Below are 23,488 nucleotides of genomic sequence, written 5' to 3'. Positions count from 1 at the left end.
TCTTCTTTGTGCGTTCATTTTTAATGCTACATCTCAGATTTATGCCATCGCCAATCTGCCATGTGAATGTGACCTCCGAGGACAAACCCTGACACAGGCCGTCAGTGAAAAGTTCTCTGAAGAGCCTCGTTTTCCTGGTCTAAAGAGATCTGACTGTTCCTCACCATGAGCCTGAGAGATTGTGAGAGGCTGGACGTGCGGTTCACTCGAGCAGGGAGTCCAAGTTCCCCCCCCCCCCCGTCTCGCATTACTCGTCATCACCCGGACTGTCAGACACTACCAAATTACAACAGGTGCTCTCCTGTCCTGCTTCTAGCGTGGGAGTTGTTTGGGTCGAGTTTGGACGTCACATGAGCTGAAAAACATGAACATGAAAAATTAAAGCTGTGGATTTTTTTCATCTAAATCCAAAAGGAACCACCTAAATTTATACAGTATATATATGTATAGTAGTTTTTATGTAGCAATCCTGCAATAAATCCTCCTTGTATGACAGTTATAATATTCATCTTGTGTTGAAACTGTTTTAAAGAGCTGTTGATTCAAACTTTACGATCATTTTGGAGGCTGCAGTTGATGGTGCACTCAACTCAAAACAACTTTATTTATCCGCTAGGAACTTAATTAGTGTAAAAGCAAACACAACACATAGTCTGCAAAATGAAAAACAGGGAGCAGATGACAAACAAGTCCAGCTTAGCTAGTGTAAAACAGTTTACAATGGTGATTGTGCTTAAAATAATCCAATGATAAATAGTAGTAAGGTGCTGTTGAACTGCAGTGACAGGTGTTTCTATTATTTTGTCCTCTGCATTTACACCAATGAGGCTAGATAACAGAAACACCTCTCTGTATGATGCAATACAGTCCAACGGCACCACAACACATCTGTATCAGAGTGCATTACTTTGAGCCGGGTGTTCCTAATGAACTGCCAGAGTGTAATTCCAATATATAAACAGTTCAAGTTGGTGTCAAATAACAATGTTTTGTTTTGTATTGATTATTACTGGTGTCAAATTCATGGGTGAGTACAGATCCTCCAAGTGCATGTGGGAATAAAACTTAAACGTCTGATCCCACAGCCACATTCAGTCGTGTGACAGCAGCGTTAAAACAGCGTACATGCACTGTATTGTCTGCAAGTGTTGACATGTTGTTGATTCTGACATCAAGATACTTGTTCAAACGCTGAGCGAAAAGCCAAACCTGACACTGTTAAAAAAAAGATGAATCTCTGTGCTAAATAAATGATTTTTAATTTAAGTGAAATCTGAAATCTTGACAGCTGCATAAAATATTGAACAGCCCTCATCTAAATGAATAGAGGTTGAGAATATCACAGAGGAATGAGGTATGTGCTTGATAGTGGCGGCTTTGGTTTGCGGTTTACAAGTCCAACATGTTTACGTGCGCCGCTTGGATTGTAATCACGCTTCCTGTTAGAACGATAAGGAGGAACACCCAGATCTAAAGACAGCACTGATGCATGATCCTCACTGCTCACTGCACATATACATGACCTGATCGTTCCATCAGACTGTTTAAATGTTGCTCCAAGTCACAAAAGGAACAAAACAGATTCAGTGTTTTCTTAAACTGTGCTGCTCCTTAAAAAAAAAAAAAAAAAAAAAGCAGAAGCAGCAATTTCACATTTTAAAATCTCACGGCGTGACAGCCCATAAAAATAGAACTTGCTGATTGGTACAAACGGCGGAGGTCATGGTGGTGTGTGTGACTTAGGGATCAGACAGGACGCTGCCTTTAACAGCAGATAAAATTGTGCTCGGTATCTTTAAAGTGAGACTGTGCAACTTTTAAAAGAAGAAACAGAATATTTATTCTCTTGAATGAAAAGTTGAGCTCATTAGCTAATAAAGCACACACGCGCTTTATCCAGTTAAATCCGGAGGCTGCGGTGGAAATGGTTCTGATCACAGCAAAGACACACACACAGCTACAGCTATGGGTTCAGGGTGAATAAACACAGACTGCAAAATAAAACAAAACTCCAGTGGTCAAGAGGTTGGTTGTTGATGTGAATTAAAAAAACAAAAAAAAATGCTGCAAACACTTGTAGTATAAAATTGCTAAAATTGTTCATGACATTCATTTAATCTTCACCTGCACCTTTCCTACCGTGATATGTCAGAATGCCTCCTGGGAAAAACTTGAGTGCTGTACTTAAGTATATTTTGTAAGAATCTGCACTTTACTTGAGCTTTTTTTTTTTTTTTTGGAAACATACTGTATGTCTTTGACTCCACTACATTTCTATGAAGCAGAGTTTTTTTTGTTAGCGAATGGAGATTCTTTACCGGAGACTTATCCATAATTTTAGAAAAGATTCCTTTGTTTTCAAAATGTTGTGCTGTGTTTACCGAGACCAAACTTCATCACTGCCTAAAAAAAAATTAATCTTTTGTTGATTCAAATGTGTTTTTATGGCAATTTGTATCATAGCTTTTTATTCTGCAGGTTTTCTGTCAGTGCATTCAGGAGGTTGTCGTAGTAACTGTGGAGCAACACAACAATGTATTGACATAAAAAATGTACTTTTGAATACTTAAGTATTTTTAAAAGCAGGTTACTGAAGTACTTGAACTCAAGTAAAAATCTGAGGAGCTTTCACTTGTATTGGAGTAATATTTGACAGGGAGGGTAATGGAGCTGTGTACGCACTTTGTCTGATTATTGGTGAATATTAATGAGGTAAACGATTAAAACGATCAGCGCTGGCTCTGTCTGAAAACATTTTGTTGTTGTACAAGTTCATAGAAATCTAAAACAAAATCTGTTCTTCCGCGTGTTTGTTCAGGCAGAATGGAAACTATGCAAGATGGGTGGGATCATAAACTGTCCTCCAGTGGTAGATGCCCTTAGGAATTTTAATTGGCCTTAACTGTTCCTCCCAACCAGAACATTCACCCCCCCTTCTCTGAGCAGACAGGTCCGAGCACCGGTACCACAGACAGGACAGAGAGGCAGGTCCCTGCGATAGTTTATTCTTTAACATTAACTGTGCTTAAGGTTTTTGTTTCTGTTAATTACTTTTTGTTTTTACTGTAGACAGTGATTGAAACTGTCCTGAAGCTCGACCAGCGCGTGATGGGCAGACAGATTAGAGTGGATCATAATGAGGGTCATTTAAGCTGTCTCCACCACTTCCCCTACAACAGCCTCCGCACAACACGCTTCCAGTGTCTTTTTTTGGAAAACGCAGACTGGGTGCAATGGAAGTGAAGGTGTCTGTGGACGGTATCCCACGCGTGGTCTGTGGAGTCACAGAGGAAACAACATGTCAAGACGTGGTCATAGCGTTGGCTCAAGCCCTGGGTATGTACATGTGTGTGTGTTTATTGTGGCTACCATTGATGTTCTGACGCGGTGCTGACCCGGCTGGTAACCGCGGTCATCTCTCTCTCTTCAGGTCAGCCCGGACGCTACACGTTACGGGAGAAGTTCAAAGACTTTGAGCGGTGCATGACGCCCAACGAACGCCTTCTGGAGACTCTGGAGAAGTACGGTGAGCAGGCCAGGGAGGTCCAGCTCACACTGCTCCACAACGGAGCCTCTGTCTGGGATGAAATGAGCAGAACAAAAGTTGGCAGATACCAACCTTGCCCGCCACTGAGAAGAAAAGATGCAGGGGCTCGGATGCGGCGGAGCAGCGGTTCACTTAGTTTGCATCGCCAAAGCTTGCCGCCGTTGACTTGTTTGAGGCAGGAAGCTGAGCAGCAAAAGGAAGAAGTGAAAAGGCCTAAAAGAAAGTCTCTGACGCTCATGGAGGAGGCCTGGGAATGGCTGGAGAGTCTGGGGAAAGGCAAAGTCTACAGTACTGCCTGCGATAAGGAAAGCAGTAAGAGGACCGATAAAAAGAACCGTACCTCTCTGGATGTTTGTCTCAGTGTTGACAAAGACAATTTGGGTCGAAGCAGCAGAGGCAAAGTCAGAGGCGAGAAAAGTTTCAAGTCAGACTTGGATCGTCAAACGTCCTGCTGCATGGGAAGTCAGACGAGAGGTAAAGAAAGCAAACACTACAAGAAAAATCAAGAGGCTAAAGCCGACGACCTGTTCAGCTCAAGCTGCGTTACGGTTGAAGATGAGAAGAACAGCCTGAGAGAGACCGTCATATGTCGGCTCGGCTGTTTGCAGGATTTACAGGTCCAGATTGCACTCATAGACAAACAGATTTCTGAGCTGGAGGAGAAACAGAGGGCCAAAAGAGCCGAGCAGGAAGCGCAGCAGAGAACGGCTGAAGAAGAGACGGAGCTGATAAGGTTTTGGGAGAATGAATTAAAGGCAGAGGAAGGTTATGAGAAAGATCTGCAGTGTCAGTTCCTAGAGATGAGGGCAAAGGCTGTTGATTGCAAGGCCACACTGGAGGAGTACAAGCACAAAATACAGGGGCTGGATTTCTTTGCCTCTCAAAGCGTCGCTGGAGAGGATTCAGAGACGATTTCAAAAGCCGGTGCAAACGCCGCCACTGAACTTTCAACCAAGTACGCGAATCGCCAACGATCTGATCCAGATGGGGATGTAAACGTTAACAGGAAGTTCCTGCCCAGAAAAGACTTCAACGCTCCTCATGCTCTAGTTTCTCCCAGCCAGATGAAAGAGCGGCGGCCCACGGGTCCCGCAGAGCTCAGGGAGTGGTGGACGCGCTGGTCTGAATCCCAAAGCTCTCAATTACAGACTAAAAAGAAGGTGATTCACCGCTCTGAACTGACTATATATCTGGGCGGCACGAAGGTTTAGAATCTAATGAATGCTCCTTTGTGCCAGTTTAATTCCTCACGTCGCAGGGCTCCAATCCTCTGAGTTTAACTTGTATTGAGTGTTTGTACCCAAGACTTCCTGTATGTATGTGGCTGGAATGGAGCCCCAGTACTGTGGTGCATTCACTTCCACACGAGCCCAGTCCTCCCACAGTTTGTTGCCTTCGGTGAGCCCCCTAGTGATTGAATAGGCTCCATGTCAGAGGTGAGACCCTGTGGTCCAAGAGCATTATTTTATTTTTTTTTTTTTAAATAATGCAACCCATTCACTGCAACATTTTAACCTCATAAAAGCAGTCACAAATTCAAATGTTATTTTATAATTAAACCTGGAGGTAGATGATTCTTGGCAACTATGAATAGTATCCAGCCCATGTGACCTTGTGTTGAAGTCAATTATGGAACACTATATAATTGTACATGTTAAAAGCCTTTTACTGGAGAGGGAAATCAAATAAATGTCCTTGCACCGGCTTTGTCTGGCAGACAGCGTTTCATCTGTGCATCATGGGGATTCTGACCTCAATAGGAACTCTAATGGCACCGAGATGGACTGTGGATGATGCATTTTCCTGTTCTGTGCGACTCGGAGCTAATGCAAGCGTTCAGTTTAAAAAGAAAAAGAAAGTAGGACTGGACTGAAAGCTTTGTCTCAGGTGAATTTGTAAATGTTGTCATCTGCTGAGAAGTCCTGGATGTTATTGTTCTTCGATGTGGCACGATGGTTCTGTTAGTTTCAACTATGTACCTTTGTGTTTGTTATAAAACCTGTCTAATGTTTTATAATGTTGAATGAAAATATCTGGGTTGTTTCTTGCCCTCATGTCAATGAGTCGTTTTCACAGCTACATTATAATTTTCTTAGAATAGTCTTAAAGCAGATTTGCAGCCGCTCTCTGAAATAAAAAGACAAATACAAACCAGCTCATGATTTTCATAAAACTTTAATTCAATTGTTTCATTCAAGACCATTAACAAAAGTACATGAGAACCTCTGTACGTGGTTCAACTGAAACCCGGTGATCTCTAAAGTTGAAATTAATTTTGACTGTAACTTAATGTGCAGAGGCACAACAGCTCACCCAACATGTCTCCAGAGCACAATAACTGATGTCCTGATTTTTAATGTTTTTTTTTTTAATGTTTTTTTTTTTTTTTTTTTTTTACTGAATTTCTAATACTTTACCTTTCTCCTTTAAGTTAAATTTGTTTCATTATATCTGAAGTTTGAACTTTCACTAAGAAAGAAAAAAAAAAAAAAGAAAAAAAAAAAAAGAAAAAAAAAAAAGCACACATTACATACAGTATAGTTCAACCCACAGGTTTGGGATGCATATCAGTATTATTTCTACTAGAAAAGACAGCCACCCTAAGATTGTTCTGAATATTTTGGCGGTTGGCTGGGAACAGAGGATACATCTAATTTTTGTTTTTTGTTTTGTTTTTGTTTTTTGTTTTTTTTCATTTCACTTTGCTTGTAGTTTTTAGGCACCTTATTCTTACTTAATTCAATATTAGCAGATTGAGTTTCAATGGAAAAAAAGCAAAAACATATGTGCAAGAAAAAAAGTACATAGTATAAAAGAACTGCAGATATAAGATGCCACGAGGAATTCTGCACCTGGGAAAAATTGCTTAAGTGGAGCATGTGAATACCAAAAAGGTATCTAAAGGCTCCAGATTGGTAAAGTAAATCCCATTAGATCGACTACTTTGACATTCACATACATCACACACACCATGCTTTCTCTTCAGCTCTTCAATAAAGCATTTTTAAAACTGCTCAAAAAACGGAGCAGAGAAGAATCCTCAGTTTAAGCCCGCACATATGAGAAATATGATCCTCCTTATGGAGGGAACTTTGCTTTGCTTTATGCGTTTTTTTTTTTGTTTTTTTTTAGGAAAGCATACAGTAGTGGAAACTTTGATAATGAATCCATTTCAAGTTTCCATGGGTAAAGGAGCAAATATATGAGAAAAAAAAAAAAAAAAAAAAAAAAAAAAAAAAATGGAGCAGAAGCTCAAAGACATGCCAACAGTCACACTCATTCACCCAGGCAGACTATTGGACAGATTACAGGTGCAGAATTCCAGTCAAAGCAGATTCAAAAAGATAGGGACATAGACAGCCACACAGTCATCACTCTGATTTAGAGGGACGAGGCCCTCAGAAACAAATACCTCCATTACACACTATAATCACTTCTAGGGTACATCACACACGCACACACACACACTCAGAGATCCCATGTACACTGCAGTGTGGACTCTGTATCAAGTACATCATACATGGGAGGCAGGGAACCGTGGAATGAGAAAAGTTCCCGCGCAGGTATCGATGGGGACAAAGATTACACATGCCGATTACTGTATGTGTGTGTATGTTCTGTGTGTGAGTTTGTGTGTACAAGCATGTGTCAAATCAAATTCCCTTATCTCCTGCTGTTGCCCTACGGGACAGCATCCCACCAACACTGAACGGGGCGGGCTCTGTATTGCTCAGTCGATGACACCAGGCTGACGAGTCTTGCGCTCCACATTGAAGCCCTACAGAGGAGAGGACAAACTGTGAATGTTGATGCTTATATTTCATGCCAAATCCAAGTTATCCAGTGGGATTTGAAGGTTTATGGAAGGACAATGTAAAAACCTGATCTGATTTTAAATATTACACAACAACCTGCCCCTCAGCCTATTTATCTATCTAGCGTAGTTTGTTTTTCAGATAACAGCTAAGCACCAGTCTCACAAGCTTCATATTGGTTCTCGTAGCTCGTTATGTGTGAAAGAAATCAATAAAATGAGACACCACTAATGATATCACAGCCAACTTTGCTGCGTTCAGTGCAGATGAAAGGTTGACTTTTAAGTCTGTATAAGGCTATTATGGCCAAGTCTTTAACATTCATGATAAAGCACCTTGATTTTTCAAGTACTTTAACAAGTATTCTGCACATACAGCTGATAATAATAATGAATGGAAAAGTGGTCTTAAATTTCATACCCATACAGAAGTATAAAAGTCTTAATTCATTAACAAATTTACAATATTTAACATTAAAAAAATCAAATTATTATTTGAAGCTATCGTTTAATTATTAGACAGTGAAATGACATATCTGCTCAAAGAACAATTAAAATACAGGCAAAATGTACCTTTGAATTGTCAGGACCGCGGGGCTGTCTTACAATGACCAGGCGAGGAGCACTGGCGTCATCAAGGGTGATGCTCTTCAATCGGTTCACCAGACGGTCAGGACGAGGGGTCACCACCTGTTTTGGCCCCTCGCTGTCGTGATAGGGGCGTAATAAGAATTAAAACATCGACACCGAGACCAAAAATTGGATTGCATGTATCCGGGTGGAGTCCTTACCTGACTCTACGCACGTTGCAGGCACTACATTTTCCTGTGCGTTGATTGAGGACAACTGAGAACTCCACCTCATCCCCGGTTTGGAGCTCCAGGCCATCTTGCACTTCTTTTACATGGAAGAACAGCTTCTTGCTCTCACCAACTTCATAAGTGATGAAGCCAAACTGGGGGCAACAAAAACAAAGCAAAACTTTAGGGGTTTAAAAATTGGGAGCCTTTCACTGCAGTGTCACGTGCGCTGTAGAAACCAAGTGCTCTAAACAATAATGAAACTGTAAATTAATAACCGACAACCTACCTGGTCTTTGACACACTCCACCATGGCTCTACGCTGAGGGACTACATTACAGGCCATCTTCTGTCCAGTTTGAGCGACTGTGCAAACCTGGAACTTCACAAGTTCTCCTTTCTGCAGACAATCTGCCTTGTTCGCCATACCCATGATTCCAAAGGGATAATTCTGGCCTTTAGTTCCACCTGAAACAACCAAGAAGGGGGTGATGTCAGCTCAACTTCCCTACCCCCCAAGAAAAACTGTGCTTTAAAATCTTGGGTTTCCAAGTGCCATCATACGTTGACACCAACCTTCCTCTGTGATTTCAATAAGCCCTTGGTATTCTGTCTGGGAGGGGTCTACACTGCGTAAAGGACGGATGACTTTCCCCATCATCACTGTCACACCAACATCATCTCCAATGCCATTCACTAAAAAGGAGGGAAAACACAAGATTGCACATAGCTTTTATTTGCAAGAACTGAAACTGCCATATTAGAAATCAGTTAAGACTTAAACCCCTCGTACCTGCAGCCACTTTGGTAACCTTCTCAGCGCTGACTTTGTTTCCTTTTCCCTTAGAGAGAGTGTACTCGACTGTGTCGCCCAGCTCCAAGTTCTCCAAGTCTCCACACATTTCACTGGAGGAGAAAGCACAGATGAACCGTGACTTAGATATCAATTAACATTTCTTTGGGTGTTATTAATAAATAAAATCAGCAACTTAATACGCATCTTACAACTTAAACGTCTACCTGTAGTGAAAGAAAATTTCTTGGTCATGATTTGCTGTTTCAATGAAGCCAAAGTTGTCCTTCAGTGTGGCAACAAATCCATGCAGTCTCTTGGCACTGGAGGCGTTACGGTTCAGGACCCTGATGGAGACAGCGCTCTGTTGGCCGGTTCGCTTCACTTCGTTGATAGAGAACTCCACCTAGAGGACAAGCATCACAAGTTTCATACGGTGTAGACAAAATAAAGACTAAAAAGGTGGCAATAGTAGCAGCATTGGTCTGCTACAGACCTCATGATGCCCATGTCTTCAGCAGTATCTGCAACAGCTGAGGTCACTACTTTAAGTCCCTTCACTGAGCAGTTTACCTTGTCTCCGACCTGTGGGTGACCTCCTCCCTCCAGGTCCTTAACATGGTATGGCACAGTGAGTTTCACTCCACAGTCTTCATATGCAATCACTCCTTCCTCAGATTCCTGCAGAGAAGGCCACACATCAAAACCTTCATCACCTGAGCATCACCAGTGTTTGATCCAGCTGGCTCCAGCCAATGAAGTCTCTCAGCAACGCTACACTTGTTTCTCAACAAAACTCGTTTAAGCTACTAAATGCCTCAAACATAAAAGTGTATTAGAGGATGATGTGCAGATAGCCTACACAAGCACACGAGAGGCACCAGTGTGTGCAGTGCATCACTCAATAGCAGCACGGTTGGTTAGCATTAGCCTAGTCTACTGCGACAGCGCCGAGTTACAGCCTACTAATGCAGGGCTGCATAATTACCCATCACTAATGTAGTTTCATCTATTGGGAACAGTCCTGTAATACCCAGATTCAGAGTTATCACCTGAACCAATCACAGTACGCGACTGACTGAGATCATTTCACATTTATTCCCAACAAAAGATGATGAAAAGTATGTCTATAAATTCAGCAGGACAGGCTTTTTTATGCTGTATAAATCATTTGTGGTTTTCTTGCTGCCACTTAAATTACTACAACTGTTTTGAGTGTGAAAACATTTAGCAACTATCTTAAATTCAAGCTTCCAAAAATATATATATATGGACCAGAGTAACAGAGGCCAGAGAAATGTTGATCGAATGACTAATCCAGGTGACGTTATCATCATTTAGGAAGGACAAAAACACAGTTAACAGGCTGTTCCCAAAAACCATACTAGTAATCGGGATTAGAGTTTCAGCCCTGATTGTGCAGCCAGACTACTCGCTGAAATCACTGATGCAGTGTTTGATTCCATGTTAAGGGTTAATCGGTGATCAAATACCATGCCGTCAACTATTGAGGTAAAGGAGGCAATCAGTGGGCCAGAGGCCTGCAAAGACTAACCTTTTCTACAACTTTACCCTTGAAAAGTAAGAGAAACAGACACTCATTAGACAGCAAGGCGCACTAAACAGTTTTCTTACATTGCATTATTTGTCAACGGTTGACTTTTAAATTCAACATCTAAGATCTAGGGATAATATAATTATTTCTTAGACTAAATGTTAGTGAACTGTATAGACTATTGGTATAAGTTTGTGCCACTAATATGAGCATCATTACTGATTTGTGAGACATTATTCGTGTGGCTTCATGCAGAAGGTTTCAGTCCTACCTTGTCTTTTTTCTAACCGACAAGATGAACAGGAGGAGGTCAAAGGAGGAGAAAGCAAAGAGGAAAATTAGAACTAAAAAAAAAAAAAAAAAAACTGGGACGTGGGGCAGATGAAGTCGGTTGGGGGTGGGCCAGTAGCACTATTGTTTCTTAGTGTACTCAGGGTAGATTCGTGTGCAATAATACGTGTCATAATTGTGCACTATAGTACCTTCTCCTTGCCCTTGGTGGGACTGGCGTTCTTGGCGGTGACTGCCACTTCTTTCTCCACCACACCCATAAAGCGCTGCTCGGACTGGGTATGGAAAGACACTGTGCCCTTGGGCAGCTTCTTGATGCGCACTGCGTGGTTCCTCTGAGCCGACAGCATATCCTGGCAACCATAGGACATTTTTACTTTAGCTTGCTGTTAACAGACAATTAGAAAATGCCTTCATACGTAACAACACAGAATACATACTTTGGTGAAAAGCTTATAAACGGGACCTACAGGCACAACAGTAAACTCCACTTCGTCAGAGATGTGCAGTTGGCTCTCCTCCAGAACTTCGCTGAAGTGAAAGAACATCCTGGCGTCCCGATCCACACACTTGATGAAGCCAAAGCCATCGCGTATGGCCGCAATCACCCCCTAGAAAGAGATTTGGTGAAACAGTTGCCGTCTATGAATATATAAGTATGAATAATATAAGTCGGTCTTCTGTAATTCTCACCATTTCACGTGTCTCCTTCGTGAAGTTGAAAGTGTCTGGGAGGATGTCAATGTTTGTCGCCCTCTCCAGCTTGTCTCTGCGGTCGGTGGAGATGTTGAACTGTATGTGGTCGCCCTCCAGAAGGGTCACCTTGGATTTCGTGTCCTTCTCACCAAACGGCAGTTCCTTGTCAGTGAAACCAATCCGGGCACTTATGCGACCTGGAAGAGGGTCGTTCTGTGGAAGCAGGAGGCAAAGATTTACATCACATGTACATTATATTCTTGGTTGCTGGGGTCTGCTTTTTGTTTTTTTTTTTTTTTTTTTTTTTTTTTTACAAATGAAGCCTCTTCAAATATATAATAATTCAACTTGCCAGACTTGTGATCTACTTGCCTGGTTTTTGGTGGGGACCTTGGGAATGACCTTGACAACAGTGCCTTCAAACTGTTCAATGCTGATATCCTCAAAGATGACTGTTCCTTGGGGGAGCAGCCTCACATCTGTGGCTACTTCTTTACCCTGCGCCGCAAGAACATAAAATATAAGCAATGTTATACATGTTCAGGAAGGTCGTTAAAAGAGTCACAGGTGTGGAATCTGTTTTAAAATTTGTGCGTTAAAAAAAGCTTGACACCACCTACATTTCTGTCTTTTATGGTGAACTCAACGTCATCTCCAGCCTGCAGAGCCTCCAGATCACCCTTGAACTCGCTGTAGTGAAAGAAGATCTCCTTTACCACATCAGCCCTCTCAATGAATCCAAAGGCCTCCTGAAAGACAACACATGGTTCAACATAACAAATACATCATTCTGGGTTGTCAGGGGAAGTGTACAGCCTCTTTGCTTGACTATTCTGGGTAGTACATTTATTTATGCAAAGTCAGCTACCACAAAGACACTAGTGATTTGTCTAATTAGCTTAATAAGAGACAGTTCCTGTAATAATATCAGTGGACCTTACCTTTGTAGCACACACCACACCCTGGCACCTCATTTGCTTCTTCTTCACAAGTTGAATATTGCGAGCACTGACCGCACCAGTACTGATGTACAAGAGTGACAAATATAAAAATCAAGCGCAAGCTGGGAATCAATAAGACAATAATGACATGCTTTGTGAGGACTTACTGCTTATTGGTCTCCATGTAAAAGCTGACTTTGTCACCTGTGTCCAGGTGGATATTACCCTCCACGTCATCGGTAGTGTAGGTAAGGTAGAACACTTCCTGTGGAACAGTCACACCAGTGTCAGACTTTGTTTGATGGTTCACCTGTTCATCCTTAAACTCTTTCATATCTGAGAGTTATGTGCTGCACCATTAACACGCTGTGGAGGCAGACGCCCTCTTTACATTTAAAAATAAAACTTTCACTTTCCTCTTTGATAAACCATCCTTTAGAGGCTGCTGAGGGAACTCCCATGATGCACTGTGCTATTCTCTTTTTCTCCCTCCCCATACATTTATAAAAATCACACTAACTGTCATTAACTTTGTGATTTCTCTCTCCTGTAGTTTGTATTTCTCCTCTCTCTCTCTCCCTGTTCTCCTTCTGCAGGTATCCAGAGCTGCAGGATCCTGATCTGCCAAACACTCAATTTTTTATATTATTATAAATAATTGGTGCCACACCTCTAAGTATCACTATTATTATTATTACAACAACGACCAGCCTGATAGTGCGTTAATATACAATATACAGCTGTTCCTGGTCTGTCCCTCTCCTCTCAACCCAGGGAGTTTTTCCTCTCCATCATCTTCAAGTGCTGCTCGTTGTGGGAACTGTTGGGTTTCTCTCTTTAATATTGTAAAGTGCCTTAAGATAATGTACATAATGATATGGCACTATTAAAATAAAACTGAGCAGACCTAAACTGAATAGGTAATAAGTGAGTATTTTGGCAAACAAGCCAAGCATGAAAAACAAAAAAAGTTGTCTGAACAAAATCATCAGGAGTGGAACGACGACATTTTAATTACATTACCATTCTGCATTTTATTGATCAAACATGCCGTGATCTTTGCTACTTCTCTTACCCCGTTTCTTTCATAACAAACACTGCCAGTGGGCACCTGGACAGGGGCAGACTTTCCATCCAAGTGCACAGGGATTGCAGACACAACCTGCAGAAGAGGAGGAAATAGCAGACGGAGGCCATTAACACACTGCTTTGAAAATCCTTGACTGAATATTCATTCCAATTACACAGCCCAATGACAATATCTCTGCACACAGGATGGATGAAATGATGGCTGAATTTCAAATGTCACAGTAACAAGTATTTCAAGTGTCAGATGTGGAGCATCATCTACGGGCTAGCAGAGTTGCATGTGCATTGTTGTTGCGCTTCAGTGTAAAAACCTCTATACACTGTCCAGCCTCCTAACGGCCTCCACCATGCTGATAACCTGACTAAACAAGTTGGTGAGCGAATGAATCAGGATGAGTGTGTGTGGGCTTTGTGGGGTCACATTGTGCTCTGGATGTGGAGTTAGATGTGTTATGTGAATGCATTACAAGACAGGCGGTGTCACTGGCATGTCACGAATTGAACACGACCAATGAGCCGAGCACGACAGTCTGTGCTGTACTGCTGCAGCGGTCAGGCCCATTGACTCTTCACAGTCACGTAACAGAATAACACATGTGAGATTTGTGTTGGTTTGAGAAACTGACCAACTGAGCTACACTAGTTGCTTTGAGCATTCAGAGAAATAATACACCCACTGGGCATTCCCAATGACCACTTGACCATATTTGTTTAACGGACATTCAACACCTCCAACAAACATGCATGTCAGCGAAAACAAGCCAATCTGAAATTCAAATGTATAATAAATCTTGACGGAAAAGGTTATTTTTTTAAATTTAGATGTGGGAAAAATTTTTACACTGAACTTAGAATAACATCCCCTGCCCAAAAAACACAATGGGCCATATAAATGTTAACTTGACAGACAAGAACAGAACCAAAAATAAAATGGTGTTCCTTAACTGGATGAATATAACCATGCAGCACAGTAAAGGGATAGGCGTGCAGGTCTGGCCCCACCTGGCCCGAGATGCGCTCCTCTGGCAGCACCTCTGGCTTTATCTTTAGCAGCTTCACTGCTATGGGCTTGCCAGTGCGCCTGTCAGAGGATACCTCAAACTCTACATCATCTGAGGAGAGAGAAACGGGAGAACACCAAAAACACTTAGCACACCTCAAATGATACAGGGACAGCTTAAGTTTCAGTAACGTAGCACATGTGTTTCTCTTTTCAGCAAGCGAAGATAGAGTCAGATTAAGTATTTATGATTTTGTACACAAGCCCAAAGCCTCTCACCTCCTATTTTAAGCTCCTGCAGGTTGCCATTGTACTGAGAGCAGTGGAAGAAGAGACGATCCTGACGTTCGGAGCACTGGATGAACCCGTAGGAAGTCAGGAGCTTCTCCACCACACCGGTCTCTCTAATGCCAGGTCCTGTGCCATTGGCGTATGCAGTGTGCCCATTGTTATGGAGCATGCCTGGGTCAAAACTCATCTAGGGAAAACGAGAACCAAGTGTTAAATTGCATTCAGCGGAACAACATGAAGCAGACCAAAATAAGTAACTACAATTTTAAGGTAGGGTTTGATGCCAACCTTAACAAAAAAAAAACAAAACAAAATTCAAACATGCAAGAACAGCACATTTCAGAGGAAGTGGGGAAGGGGAAAAAAAGCTAATGTAAAGCTACATTAGAGCCTTCAGGGGCTATCTGGTCATCAACAGAAGGGAACACACATTGATAATACCCTGAAAGAATTTCAGTTTAATTCATACTGCTGGCTGGAAAAAAACTATTTTTAGCAACACACAGCAACGCTTCCTGGTTTGCTTAATGTCATGCAGTAAAACCTACAAGTCACTCAATTTGCCCGCTCCTAAATCTTCTCAACACTAAGAAAATTGTAAACAATTTCATGCAATTCTGGTTAGACAGACAAGTGTACAAAAACTGTTCACCTCCTTCTACCAACAGACCAACCAGTGATTATTGACAAATACCCGTAAAACTCACTTATCAAAATCTGCCACTGGGCCCTGGTTGAACTTGCGCAACAACAACAACAACAAACCATGCTGTTAGCGAAAGTCACATGACACAACAACAGTTGATTGTTAATTCAATGCTGGCACTACCCAACATGCCACCTTACTGATCTCTGATACAAGGGAGTCCGCCTATGTTTTTTACTCCCAGGGTGGGGGTGGCAAGAGACAGAGGAGGAGCGGGGGATATTCATGGGACCAGTAGAGGTAGATCGGGCAGCACCAGTGTTGCGAGCCACTGGAGGTTCAGAGGACCCTCTTTCCATTTCTGACACTGCGGATAGGACTTGAATATGCTGTTGGGAGGAAGTAACAGCTTTGACAAAGAGGACAGACATAGTATTTAATGTTTTTTATTTTCTTTTTAAGTTACCATCATCACAAACTGTTGAGTTGTGATTACACGGGACCGGCTATTATCCAGCGCAACGGTCTAAAACACTGCATCTTCTGCTTAATCTAACCTGCATTTGCCCATGCACACCGTATATACATCTCACAATATCACAGCAATATACTACACTACCAATGTACAAAGACTTCTCCAATGCCATTTTATTGTATCTCAGCTCATCGCAACCACCACCAATACTAAAAACCCTGTGAGAAATCCTAATGCCAAAATACCACACAGAAAAAGGTGTAAGGACACTCCGTATCGACGGATATGCTACCATGACAATCTCACATCACAGCATCAATCAATAGCACTAATAAGTGGCTGAAAACGCTTGTGCATTCAAACGGGAATGTCTTTCCAGAGAAGGCAGACTAAAAACCTGAAAAGCCCAACCTACTTCTTTGTTCAGTCAGTTACGGTGAAGTGGTTTAAGTGAAGTGTCACAAATCGTACTCAAGGTGAAGTAAAATAAAACTACTGAAAATGGAGAATCAGAAAATGCAAATGACAGGTCAAATAGCGGTGCATTTACAGTGGACAGAGAGTTGGTGATGGGTTATGGGTTATGAGGGGGGGTCCCAGAGCAGCCTCTTCTGTTAGGCCCTGTTCTGCACTGCACTATCAAAACAAGCTACTCTTCACAGAAGACATAACACATCTGCAGGTCTTTTACCCTGTAATATGTTGCCCGTGCAGTGATTACTCTCAAACATCCACATCCAACGTTTTGGTCTCAGAGATAATGAAGGGTTTTAGTTCAGCTCTGACGGGCAAGTACCTTAAATACTACCCATTCAGTTTTTCCCTAGGGATCAGCTAGTACGTAGTTTAGCGTTGACTTGCTTTGAGTGAAGTTATGTACAAGCATTAATGTAGCCCAACATGATTTGCCCATGTCACAGCCTGACTTAAATTTTACAGGGTTATGATGCAAAGTAAAAATACGAGGGAAATGGAAAGAAAATGGCTCTAGAGGATTTGTAAAAAAGCGGCAAATTTCTGCAGTTTAATCAGCAGAACACCCCTCGCCCTGCAACAATACATCTGAGTAGAGGCTAGTCTCGGGAGCCCGAAAAGGATGAAAGAGGTTAGGCCATTCAACAGCAGAGAGATGCAGGGCAAGGTGGGTGGATGGGTGTTCGATGGGGTGGGGCACTTAGAAAAGAGGTGGGAAGGTGAAACTTACGGATCGGCCATATGGCGACAGGCTGAGTCCGACAGGGGAGGTGCTGCTCAGGTCAGCGCTAACAAACGCGGTGGGTGGCGACGCAGGCAAGGTAAACTCAACAAAGCCTTTCCAGGGGCTGCCCATATTTTCCCATAAACTCGGACCAAACTTGCTTGAGCACTTGCTGAACTTGATTACTTGTTTAATCTTTTTTTTTTTGCTTCACTGTTAAGTACTATTTTTATGTAACCACCCAATGATACACCGCTGGATGTCTGCAAGGGTGAAGAGAGGAACAAACATAACGGGTAAGGCAAATAGGTCAGCCAGTGTGCCATGTGTCACAAACAAAGGAAAATAGCTGTGGGCTTTTATCCCCCAGGGAGGGAGTTGAAAGGGCAAAAATCAGGGAGGTTATGACTTCAAAACGACAGAGCAGGAAAAAGGTGCGGGCTGGGTGAGGGGAAGGCAATCAAATCATTAATCAAGCTAAATTGAATAACCAGTTTAACTGGAGGTGGTGGCGGTTCAGTACAGCTGGCTTATGAGAAGTTTTAAGAAGACTTATCTTTGGCAAACGGCAATGTAGAGGTCAATGACATAAGAATCAAATCTTCAGCTCTGTATCACTTATCACAGTCAATCCACATTATGTGTGCTTTCGAGCCCAGATAGCAACATGTGTAAGCACGTGCAAATAGCAGTGAATACACAGGATTCATTTCTAACAAAGCACTGCAGCAGCTGCTTTCACTGACATTTCTCTCTCTGGTTAAAGGTATGCTAATCAGTGAAATCAGCTCCTACAAATAGACAATCACTGAAGGTGCCGCAATTCAGAAATTGAGAACACAAATCTAACTGATGAGGTCACAAATCCAGATACAAGTTTCAATTTTCTTTTTTTTTCCTTTTTAAAGAGTTGCACACGTGTTTGAAAGAGTTGGATGTTTAAGCAAACAAAGAGGACAAATGAACTGTTGTTTCTGTTCAGTGATAAACAAAACAACCTCTGCATTGCTGTCCAAAATCCGCACAGCTGGCCAAACTTAATTAGAATTGAGAGTTTTACAAAGTCTGTGTTTGTACATCTGTATAATAGAGTCATGTGTACAAACAGGGAATTTACCAATTACAGATTCTGAAGTCAACCCCCAAAGTAAACACCAACTTGCAATAACAAATTCTTTAAATCTGAATTTTTAAAAAGGACATTAAAAGGGAATCATTTTCAGAATATTGGGTGGAGGAAATTATTCAAAACATGACAAATGAAAGCACAAGTGACTTAACAATTATTAGTACAGTTGATGTTAACACGCTAGGTCTCATGTTATGAAGGGACTACAACTGAGACCCACCTTTATTAGTCGTCTTGAGTCTTGTAATTCTCTGGATCTCGATGACTATGCAGTTCCTGCAGATCTCTTCACGCACACAGTTGAACACACACACTTGTTACAGGTTTCTGGCACAAGTTCTAGATGGTTGCATAAAGCAAAAAATGGGGGAGAAATCTAGCGCAAAAAAAGGCAAACGCAGGTGCAATAACACTGCTTAGAAAAAATTACAATGAAAAACAGTGGGAAGAGAAGAGGGGGGGGAAGATGGGGGGACCTATGGGGGGAAAAAAATAGCAGATAGCAGCCCACTCCACACCCCGGCGGTAAGTCGGTGGTGTGGTGAGGATGAGGAGGGCTAGGAGCAGCGTTGGGACGTGTGCTTTGTCAAAGCTGTTGAGTAGGCACAAACTTCTGGTTTCAGATCAGTTATTGTCTTCTCAGAATATGCTTGGGCATAGGATTGCTTCTCTTCTATGTTTCAGTTGGGCTGTTGTTCGTCTTCTTTGGTCGTTTCAGGATTTGGTTGCTTCTTGCGTGTTAAACCCTTGAAGTGATCCTTATTTTTTTTCCCTCCACGTGTCTTCAGTGTTGCAACTTTGCTTGTTGTTTTGGGAGGTTTATCTTCTGTTTCTGTGTTATGATCTGAACTTGAAGCAGTTGCGGATGGTACAAAAATTCAGTTCCGTTTCACTTCATACTGTGGAGAAAAGGCAGATTTGGTCAGCTGAGCAAAACAGATCACTTTGACTTCACCTCGACAACAATTTCACATATCAAACATTGAGGATTAACACAAATGACTAAAAGGCTCCAAGGGCTTGTGGAGTATGCACTGACAGTAAAAAAATTAATTACATTATCAAGTCATAAGAATCCCACATTTTCTGTCACATGAAAAATGGGAACAACCCTGAGGATCAGTCGCCTAAAGTTTTTTTTGAGAACACTAGATTCTTTGCCCCCAGACTCACAAGTGTAAAAATAGGTTTTCCTCAGATGCCTCTGGATACAGCCCATAATGCCAGGCAGCTGACTAGCAGACAAGAGTTGTAGATCAACAAGTGCTTGTGCATAACTTCAGCTCAGGGCATGATATTTATGGCACCATTTTTGACCAGGGCCCTCTGTTTTGTCATTCAACCTATACATGTTTTGCACACTTACTGTACATGTGTTAAATGTAGAGGTGAGGCTCAGCTACCAAAAGATGTATGTGTGTGTGTGTGTGTGTGTGTGTGTAAAAAAATGTAAAATTTGCTTAACTTTGTGAGAACCTCAGGAAATGATCCCCACCAGTAGGTTAGAGCAGAGGGTTTGAGGAAGAGAGTTGTTGACAAAAATACACCGCTTTGAAAACAGGCTGGATGAGCCAACCCAGGACACATGATATATTTTGCTTTGACTGTGTTGCAATGACTCCCTTTCCATATTATTCCTGGAAGGTTAATATATAGTGTTGTGAAAATGCTCTAACGAGATTCCTAGAAGTAGAGATGTTGATTTTTTTGTTTTAATAAGAAAAAAAGGTGCCTCTTTGGTGTTCATATCCAAATGTCAAATCTAAATTAACCTAGAAGCACCTTAATATTTTGTTTTCATTTGCAGCACTTGGATGAATACTTGACCCACTAAAGGCATACATCCTGGTGGTAGTACAAACAAAGAGTTCAATTATAACAAGATGGATTGGGTAAGTGGGTTAAAGGTTATGAGCAATGAACAGAGACAACACTCGAGTGAAAACAACCATGGAGGAGATGGCCTTTTCTGCTCCCCCTTTTGCAGCTTTTGGTGACGCAGAAGGACAGAGGGAGAAAAAAAAAAAAAAAAGTCCACCCACTAAACCACCAGCACCTATTGGCCGTTTTAGCTCTTTCTAAGGAGTAAAAGACGGCAGTTTAGCTCGATAATCCCTAAACATGAAAGTAAGACCCATGCCGACTGCCTCAATTGCGACAGAATAACCAATAAGCTTTAACACGACGGTGCTACTCTAGTCTGGGCCCGAATAACAACCGCCTGTCACTTCCTAGCAATCCGCCATCCTCAGCTGGAACTGCTAATATGGCCTGATCCAACACGTTGCGGCATGCAACGGGATGGAAAAACGTCACATCTAGGCTAGCCAGCTAATTTCTAACAAATGCCAAACTCCACAATATGTGCGTAAACGACCGAATATGAGTTACATTTCGCTGGATTACAGCTCGCTAGTCCGAATAACATACACAGTAACAGCTAAGTATAAAAGTAATCGTCTCAATGACCTTGTGTGGACAAACAGAACCGGACAGATTAGCATCTTGCTACCGCTAAAGTCGTAAACAGCCAATACCCCCCGGGCGTTTCCAACTCTTATATGTAGATTAATTCACTGCGACACTGTAATTACGCCACAAGTTAGCTCAACTAGTTAGCACATAAGTCGTTTTTAATTATTCAGATGTTATCATATGTACGTGGCTTGGGGTCTGATCACAAAGTTCGCGGAAAGTGAGCACAATGTCGTGTTATTCTCGTACACTGAGACAGGCATACAAAGCTCCATCCCAAAAATGTCATTTTAAGTGTTTCGTGGGTTCATTTTAACAAGTACACACTCAATGGAAACTCACTTAAGGCTTGTTATGAACCGGTGTGGTGGCAAGAAAAAAATCGGCACCCATGTGATCAGCGAATAATGACGTTATTTCAATAAAATCTTATTTCATAGAATTGGGGCGCATCGCTCGCTTCCCTTTAACACCGGGTGTAGTGGCAGACATTACATTGAAGAGACAAAAGCGGAGTTTGGCATAACCGATTTGTAAGTGACGCAAAGACCCATCCTTCATCATTACTTATTATACGAGCTGTGCTAATCGAGGTCAAAATAAATTGTCCTTGATTAGCAATAACTGAATTTGTTCTCTTCATACACACATAACGGACAGATAACGTTGTCAGAGCTAACGGCACGAGGACGGAACAACAAAGACGCCAAGTAAGACGCTCGGAGGCTCGTGTTCAATTCTGTTAAACTGCCACGTCTTTCGCTAATGTTTAACACAACAATTTCACACAAGGGCTGTGTCTCCGGTACGCTGGGACATGTTTCACCGAGTTGTTTATTTAGACCGTTAACAATGTAACTAGGCCGTTGGCAATGCTAAGTTGCTAATAGCGGCTACAGTTAGCTAGTTAGCTAGCTAGCTAGCTAGATAGCATGCTGCTGGATATAGTCCTTGTGTGTGGTGATTTATGGTGAGGAAAAATACGCCTGCCTCCACCCAGGCCCGAGCTCTGCGTATGACTTAGCGCTGGATAAACCCTTCACTTCTAAAGTCCCACTGGATAAGACAGAGAAAATGTCTTACTGGCACGTTACAAACAAATGTTTCAACTGTTATATGAAATGGGGAAAAAGTATTAATAAAAACTCACCCCAACAGCTTTCAGCACTGTCACCAGCGCCGCTAGAAGCAGCACGGCACATTACGTAGTGATTAGGGAGGCGGCTACCGCGATATTTGACAACGTTAGGCTAACCAAAGAGCCTATAGGAAGGAGTGGCCACAACCGAGCAATTGCTGGTGAGTAACCTCGAACGTGGTCTCGCAATGATCCATGGGAGACTTGGAATACAGTAGCGTACAATAATGGCAATGTTTTCAATTACTGGCTGTTTGGGCTCAAAAGCAGATAGAGTCATACGACAGTTTCACAGGAAATACAGTCATCAGCATGTCCTTCACAAGTTCCAGTCAACTGAACTCAACCCGTGTCCTCCATTTAATTCCTTAACAGTTCCAATTACAGATGTTTTCAACAATAATGCTACTATCTCCTACAGAACGAGGACTACAGAAATAGCTGAACATAGTAGAAAAAGTACTGCCAGAACTGGGTCCTGGCAGTCAATACAAAAAAAAAAAAAAACTTTTTTTCTTTTTTTTCAAAAACATTCTGGATGTCATGAAAACAATTACCACTCCACCATTAGTAATCAACTAATTGTAGTATGAATCAATATAATTTACACTTACACTTCATTTCGTCTACAATCTAATATGATACAAAAGCTTTTCCATAAATGCTGCATTTAGAAATATAATAATGTTAAGTTTTGATTGTCACTGTCAGAGAGGTATTAATTTAACTACATATTTATTATTGAGGTTGTAGTTTGTAGTGGTGTTATATTGAGAGGTGTTCCTAATATTTTGTGCAATCCATTTACATATTGGAGAAAGCAAGAATTTTAAAAACACTCTAGTACAACACCACCACCGACTGTGACCTAAATAATAAACAAAAGTAGAGTTATAACCTCAAGTATCAAGAAAAACTTTATTAAAATGATAAGCTTTCTGAAAGTAGAATTCATAGCAGAGCTCTGGCATCAAACTGAATTTGAACACCTAAAACTGCTGCGTGAAGACAACTGTTGCAAAAGTTTTAAATAATTTTGCAGATAAATGTCAGTCAGCAATGTCTGCTACATTAGCATTTGACTCTTAGCATCTAATAAACATTAATTCGGCAGTTATCGGAAATTATTTTAGAATTCATACATTTGAGTCTTCTGCGCAGGTAGTAAATACAGGTGCACCATGTGTTCACTTGGTAACTTTTGTTTAAGTAGAAATTGAAAAAACTTTCTATATGACATTTGTTCAGTGTTGCGGTAAGGACTCAGAAGTGTGGGACAGACCATTTAGATGAAAAAAATCATCATCATATTTATAAAATCTTTTATGAATCTTAATTTAAATGAAACCGTTTTTTAAAATTGTAATTGAATTAACTTTTTATGTATGTCAACATTGAAACCACAATTGTGGGACACGAACAACAATGTTGTGATGAATATCGATCTTCGTGTTGTTTTATATTGTGTTCTTGGCTAAATTGCATTTTGTTGCTTTGGCAACATTGTTTTTGAAAGTTTCATGCCAATAAAGCACCTTTGAATTAGACATTTTGAATTTGTCTTTCTTCTGGAAATAATTGCACATTTAAAGAAAAACATTTTCCTTAAT

General features: G+C 41.5%; 2 protein-coding genes across 7 annotated transcripts; one reads left to right on the top strand and one right to left on the bottom strand.

Annotated features, from left to right (window-relative positions):
* Positions 1 to 2,499: 2,499 nt before the first annotated feature.
* Positions 2,500 to 5,952, top strand: rassf11 (Ras association domain family member 11). Its single transcript, XM_056384397.1, has 2 exons — positions 2,500 to 3,336; positions 3,431 to 5,952. The coding sequence occupies exons 1-2, from the start codon at positions 3,234 to 3,236 to the stop codon at positions 4,756 to 4,758; spliced, it is 1,431 nt and encodes a 476-aa protein (XP_056240372.1). The 5' UTR covers positions 2,500 to 3,233; the 3' UTR covers positions 4,759 to 5,952.
* On the bottom strand, positions 5,704 to 22,018 carry csde1 (cold shock domain containing E1, RNA-binding). 6 transcript variants are annotated; one of them, XM_056384391.1, is made up of 21 exons: positions 21,891 to 22,018; positions 18,486 to 19,164; positions 17,143 to 17,399; positions 14,806 to 15,004; positions 14,472 to 14,638; positions 13,513 to 13,599; positions 12,605 to 12,702; positions 12,438 to 12,519; positions 12,117 to 12,245; positions 11,869 to 11,994; positions 11,494 to 11,709; positions 11,241 to 11,411; positions 10,992 to 11,153; positions 9,528 to 9,635; positions 9,182 to 9,360; positions 8,955 to 9,067; positions 8,738 to 8,857; positions 8,451 to 8,629; positions 8,153 to 8,316; positions 7,935 to 8,067; positions 5,704 to 7,325 (listed from the first exon to the last, which is right to left on the bottom strand). In XM_056384391.1, exons 3-21 carry the CDS (start codon positions 17,266 to 17,268, stop codon positions 7,278 to 7,280), a joined length of 2,607 nt encoding a protein of 868 aa, XP_056240366.1. In that variant the 5' UTR covers positions 17,269 to 17,399; positions 18,486 to 19,164; positions 21,891 to 22,018; the 3' UTR covers positions 5,704 to 7,277. The 6 variants fall into 6 exon arrangements, with proteins under 6 accessions (XP_056240366.1, XP_056240364.1, XP_056240365.1 ...); XM_056384389.1 differs by lacking the exon at positions 17,143 to 17,399 and adding an exon at positions 15,664 to 15,852; XM_056384390.1 differs by lacking the exon at positions 17,143 to 17,399 and adding an exon at positions 15,664 to 15,852 and having other exon boundaries at positions 11,271 to 11,411.
* Between the last annotated feature and the right edge of the window lie 1,470 nt (positions 22,019 to 23,488).

Source organism: Seriola aureovittata, chromosome 9, assembly GCF_021018895.1.
Source record: "Seriola aureovittata isolate HTS-2021-v1 ecotype China chromosome 9, ASM2101889v1, whole genome shotgun sequence".
Classification (NCBI taxonomy): domain Eukaryota; kingdom Metazoa; phylum Chordata; class Actinopteri; order Carangiformes; family Carangidae; genus Seriola; species Seriola aureovittata.
The sequence above is the reverse complement of the archived record's forward strand: the minus strand, read 5'-3'. Positions and strand labels throughout refer to the sequence as shown.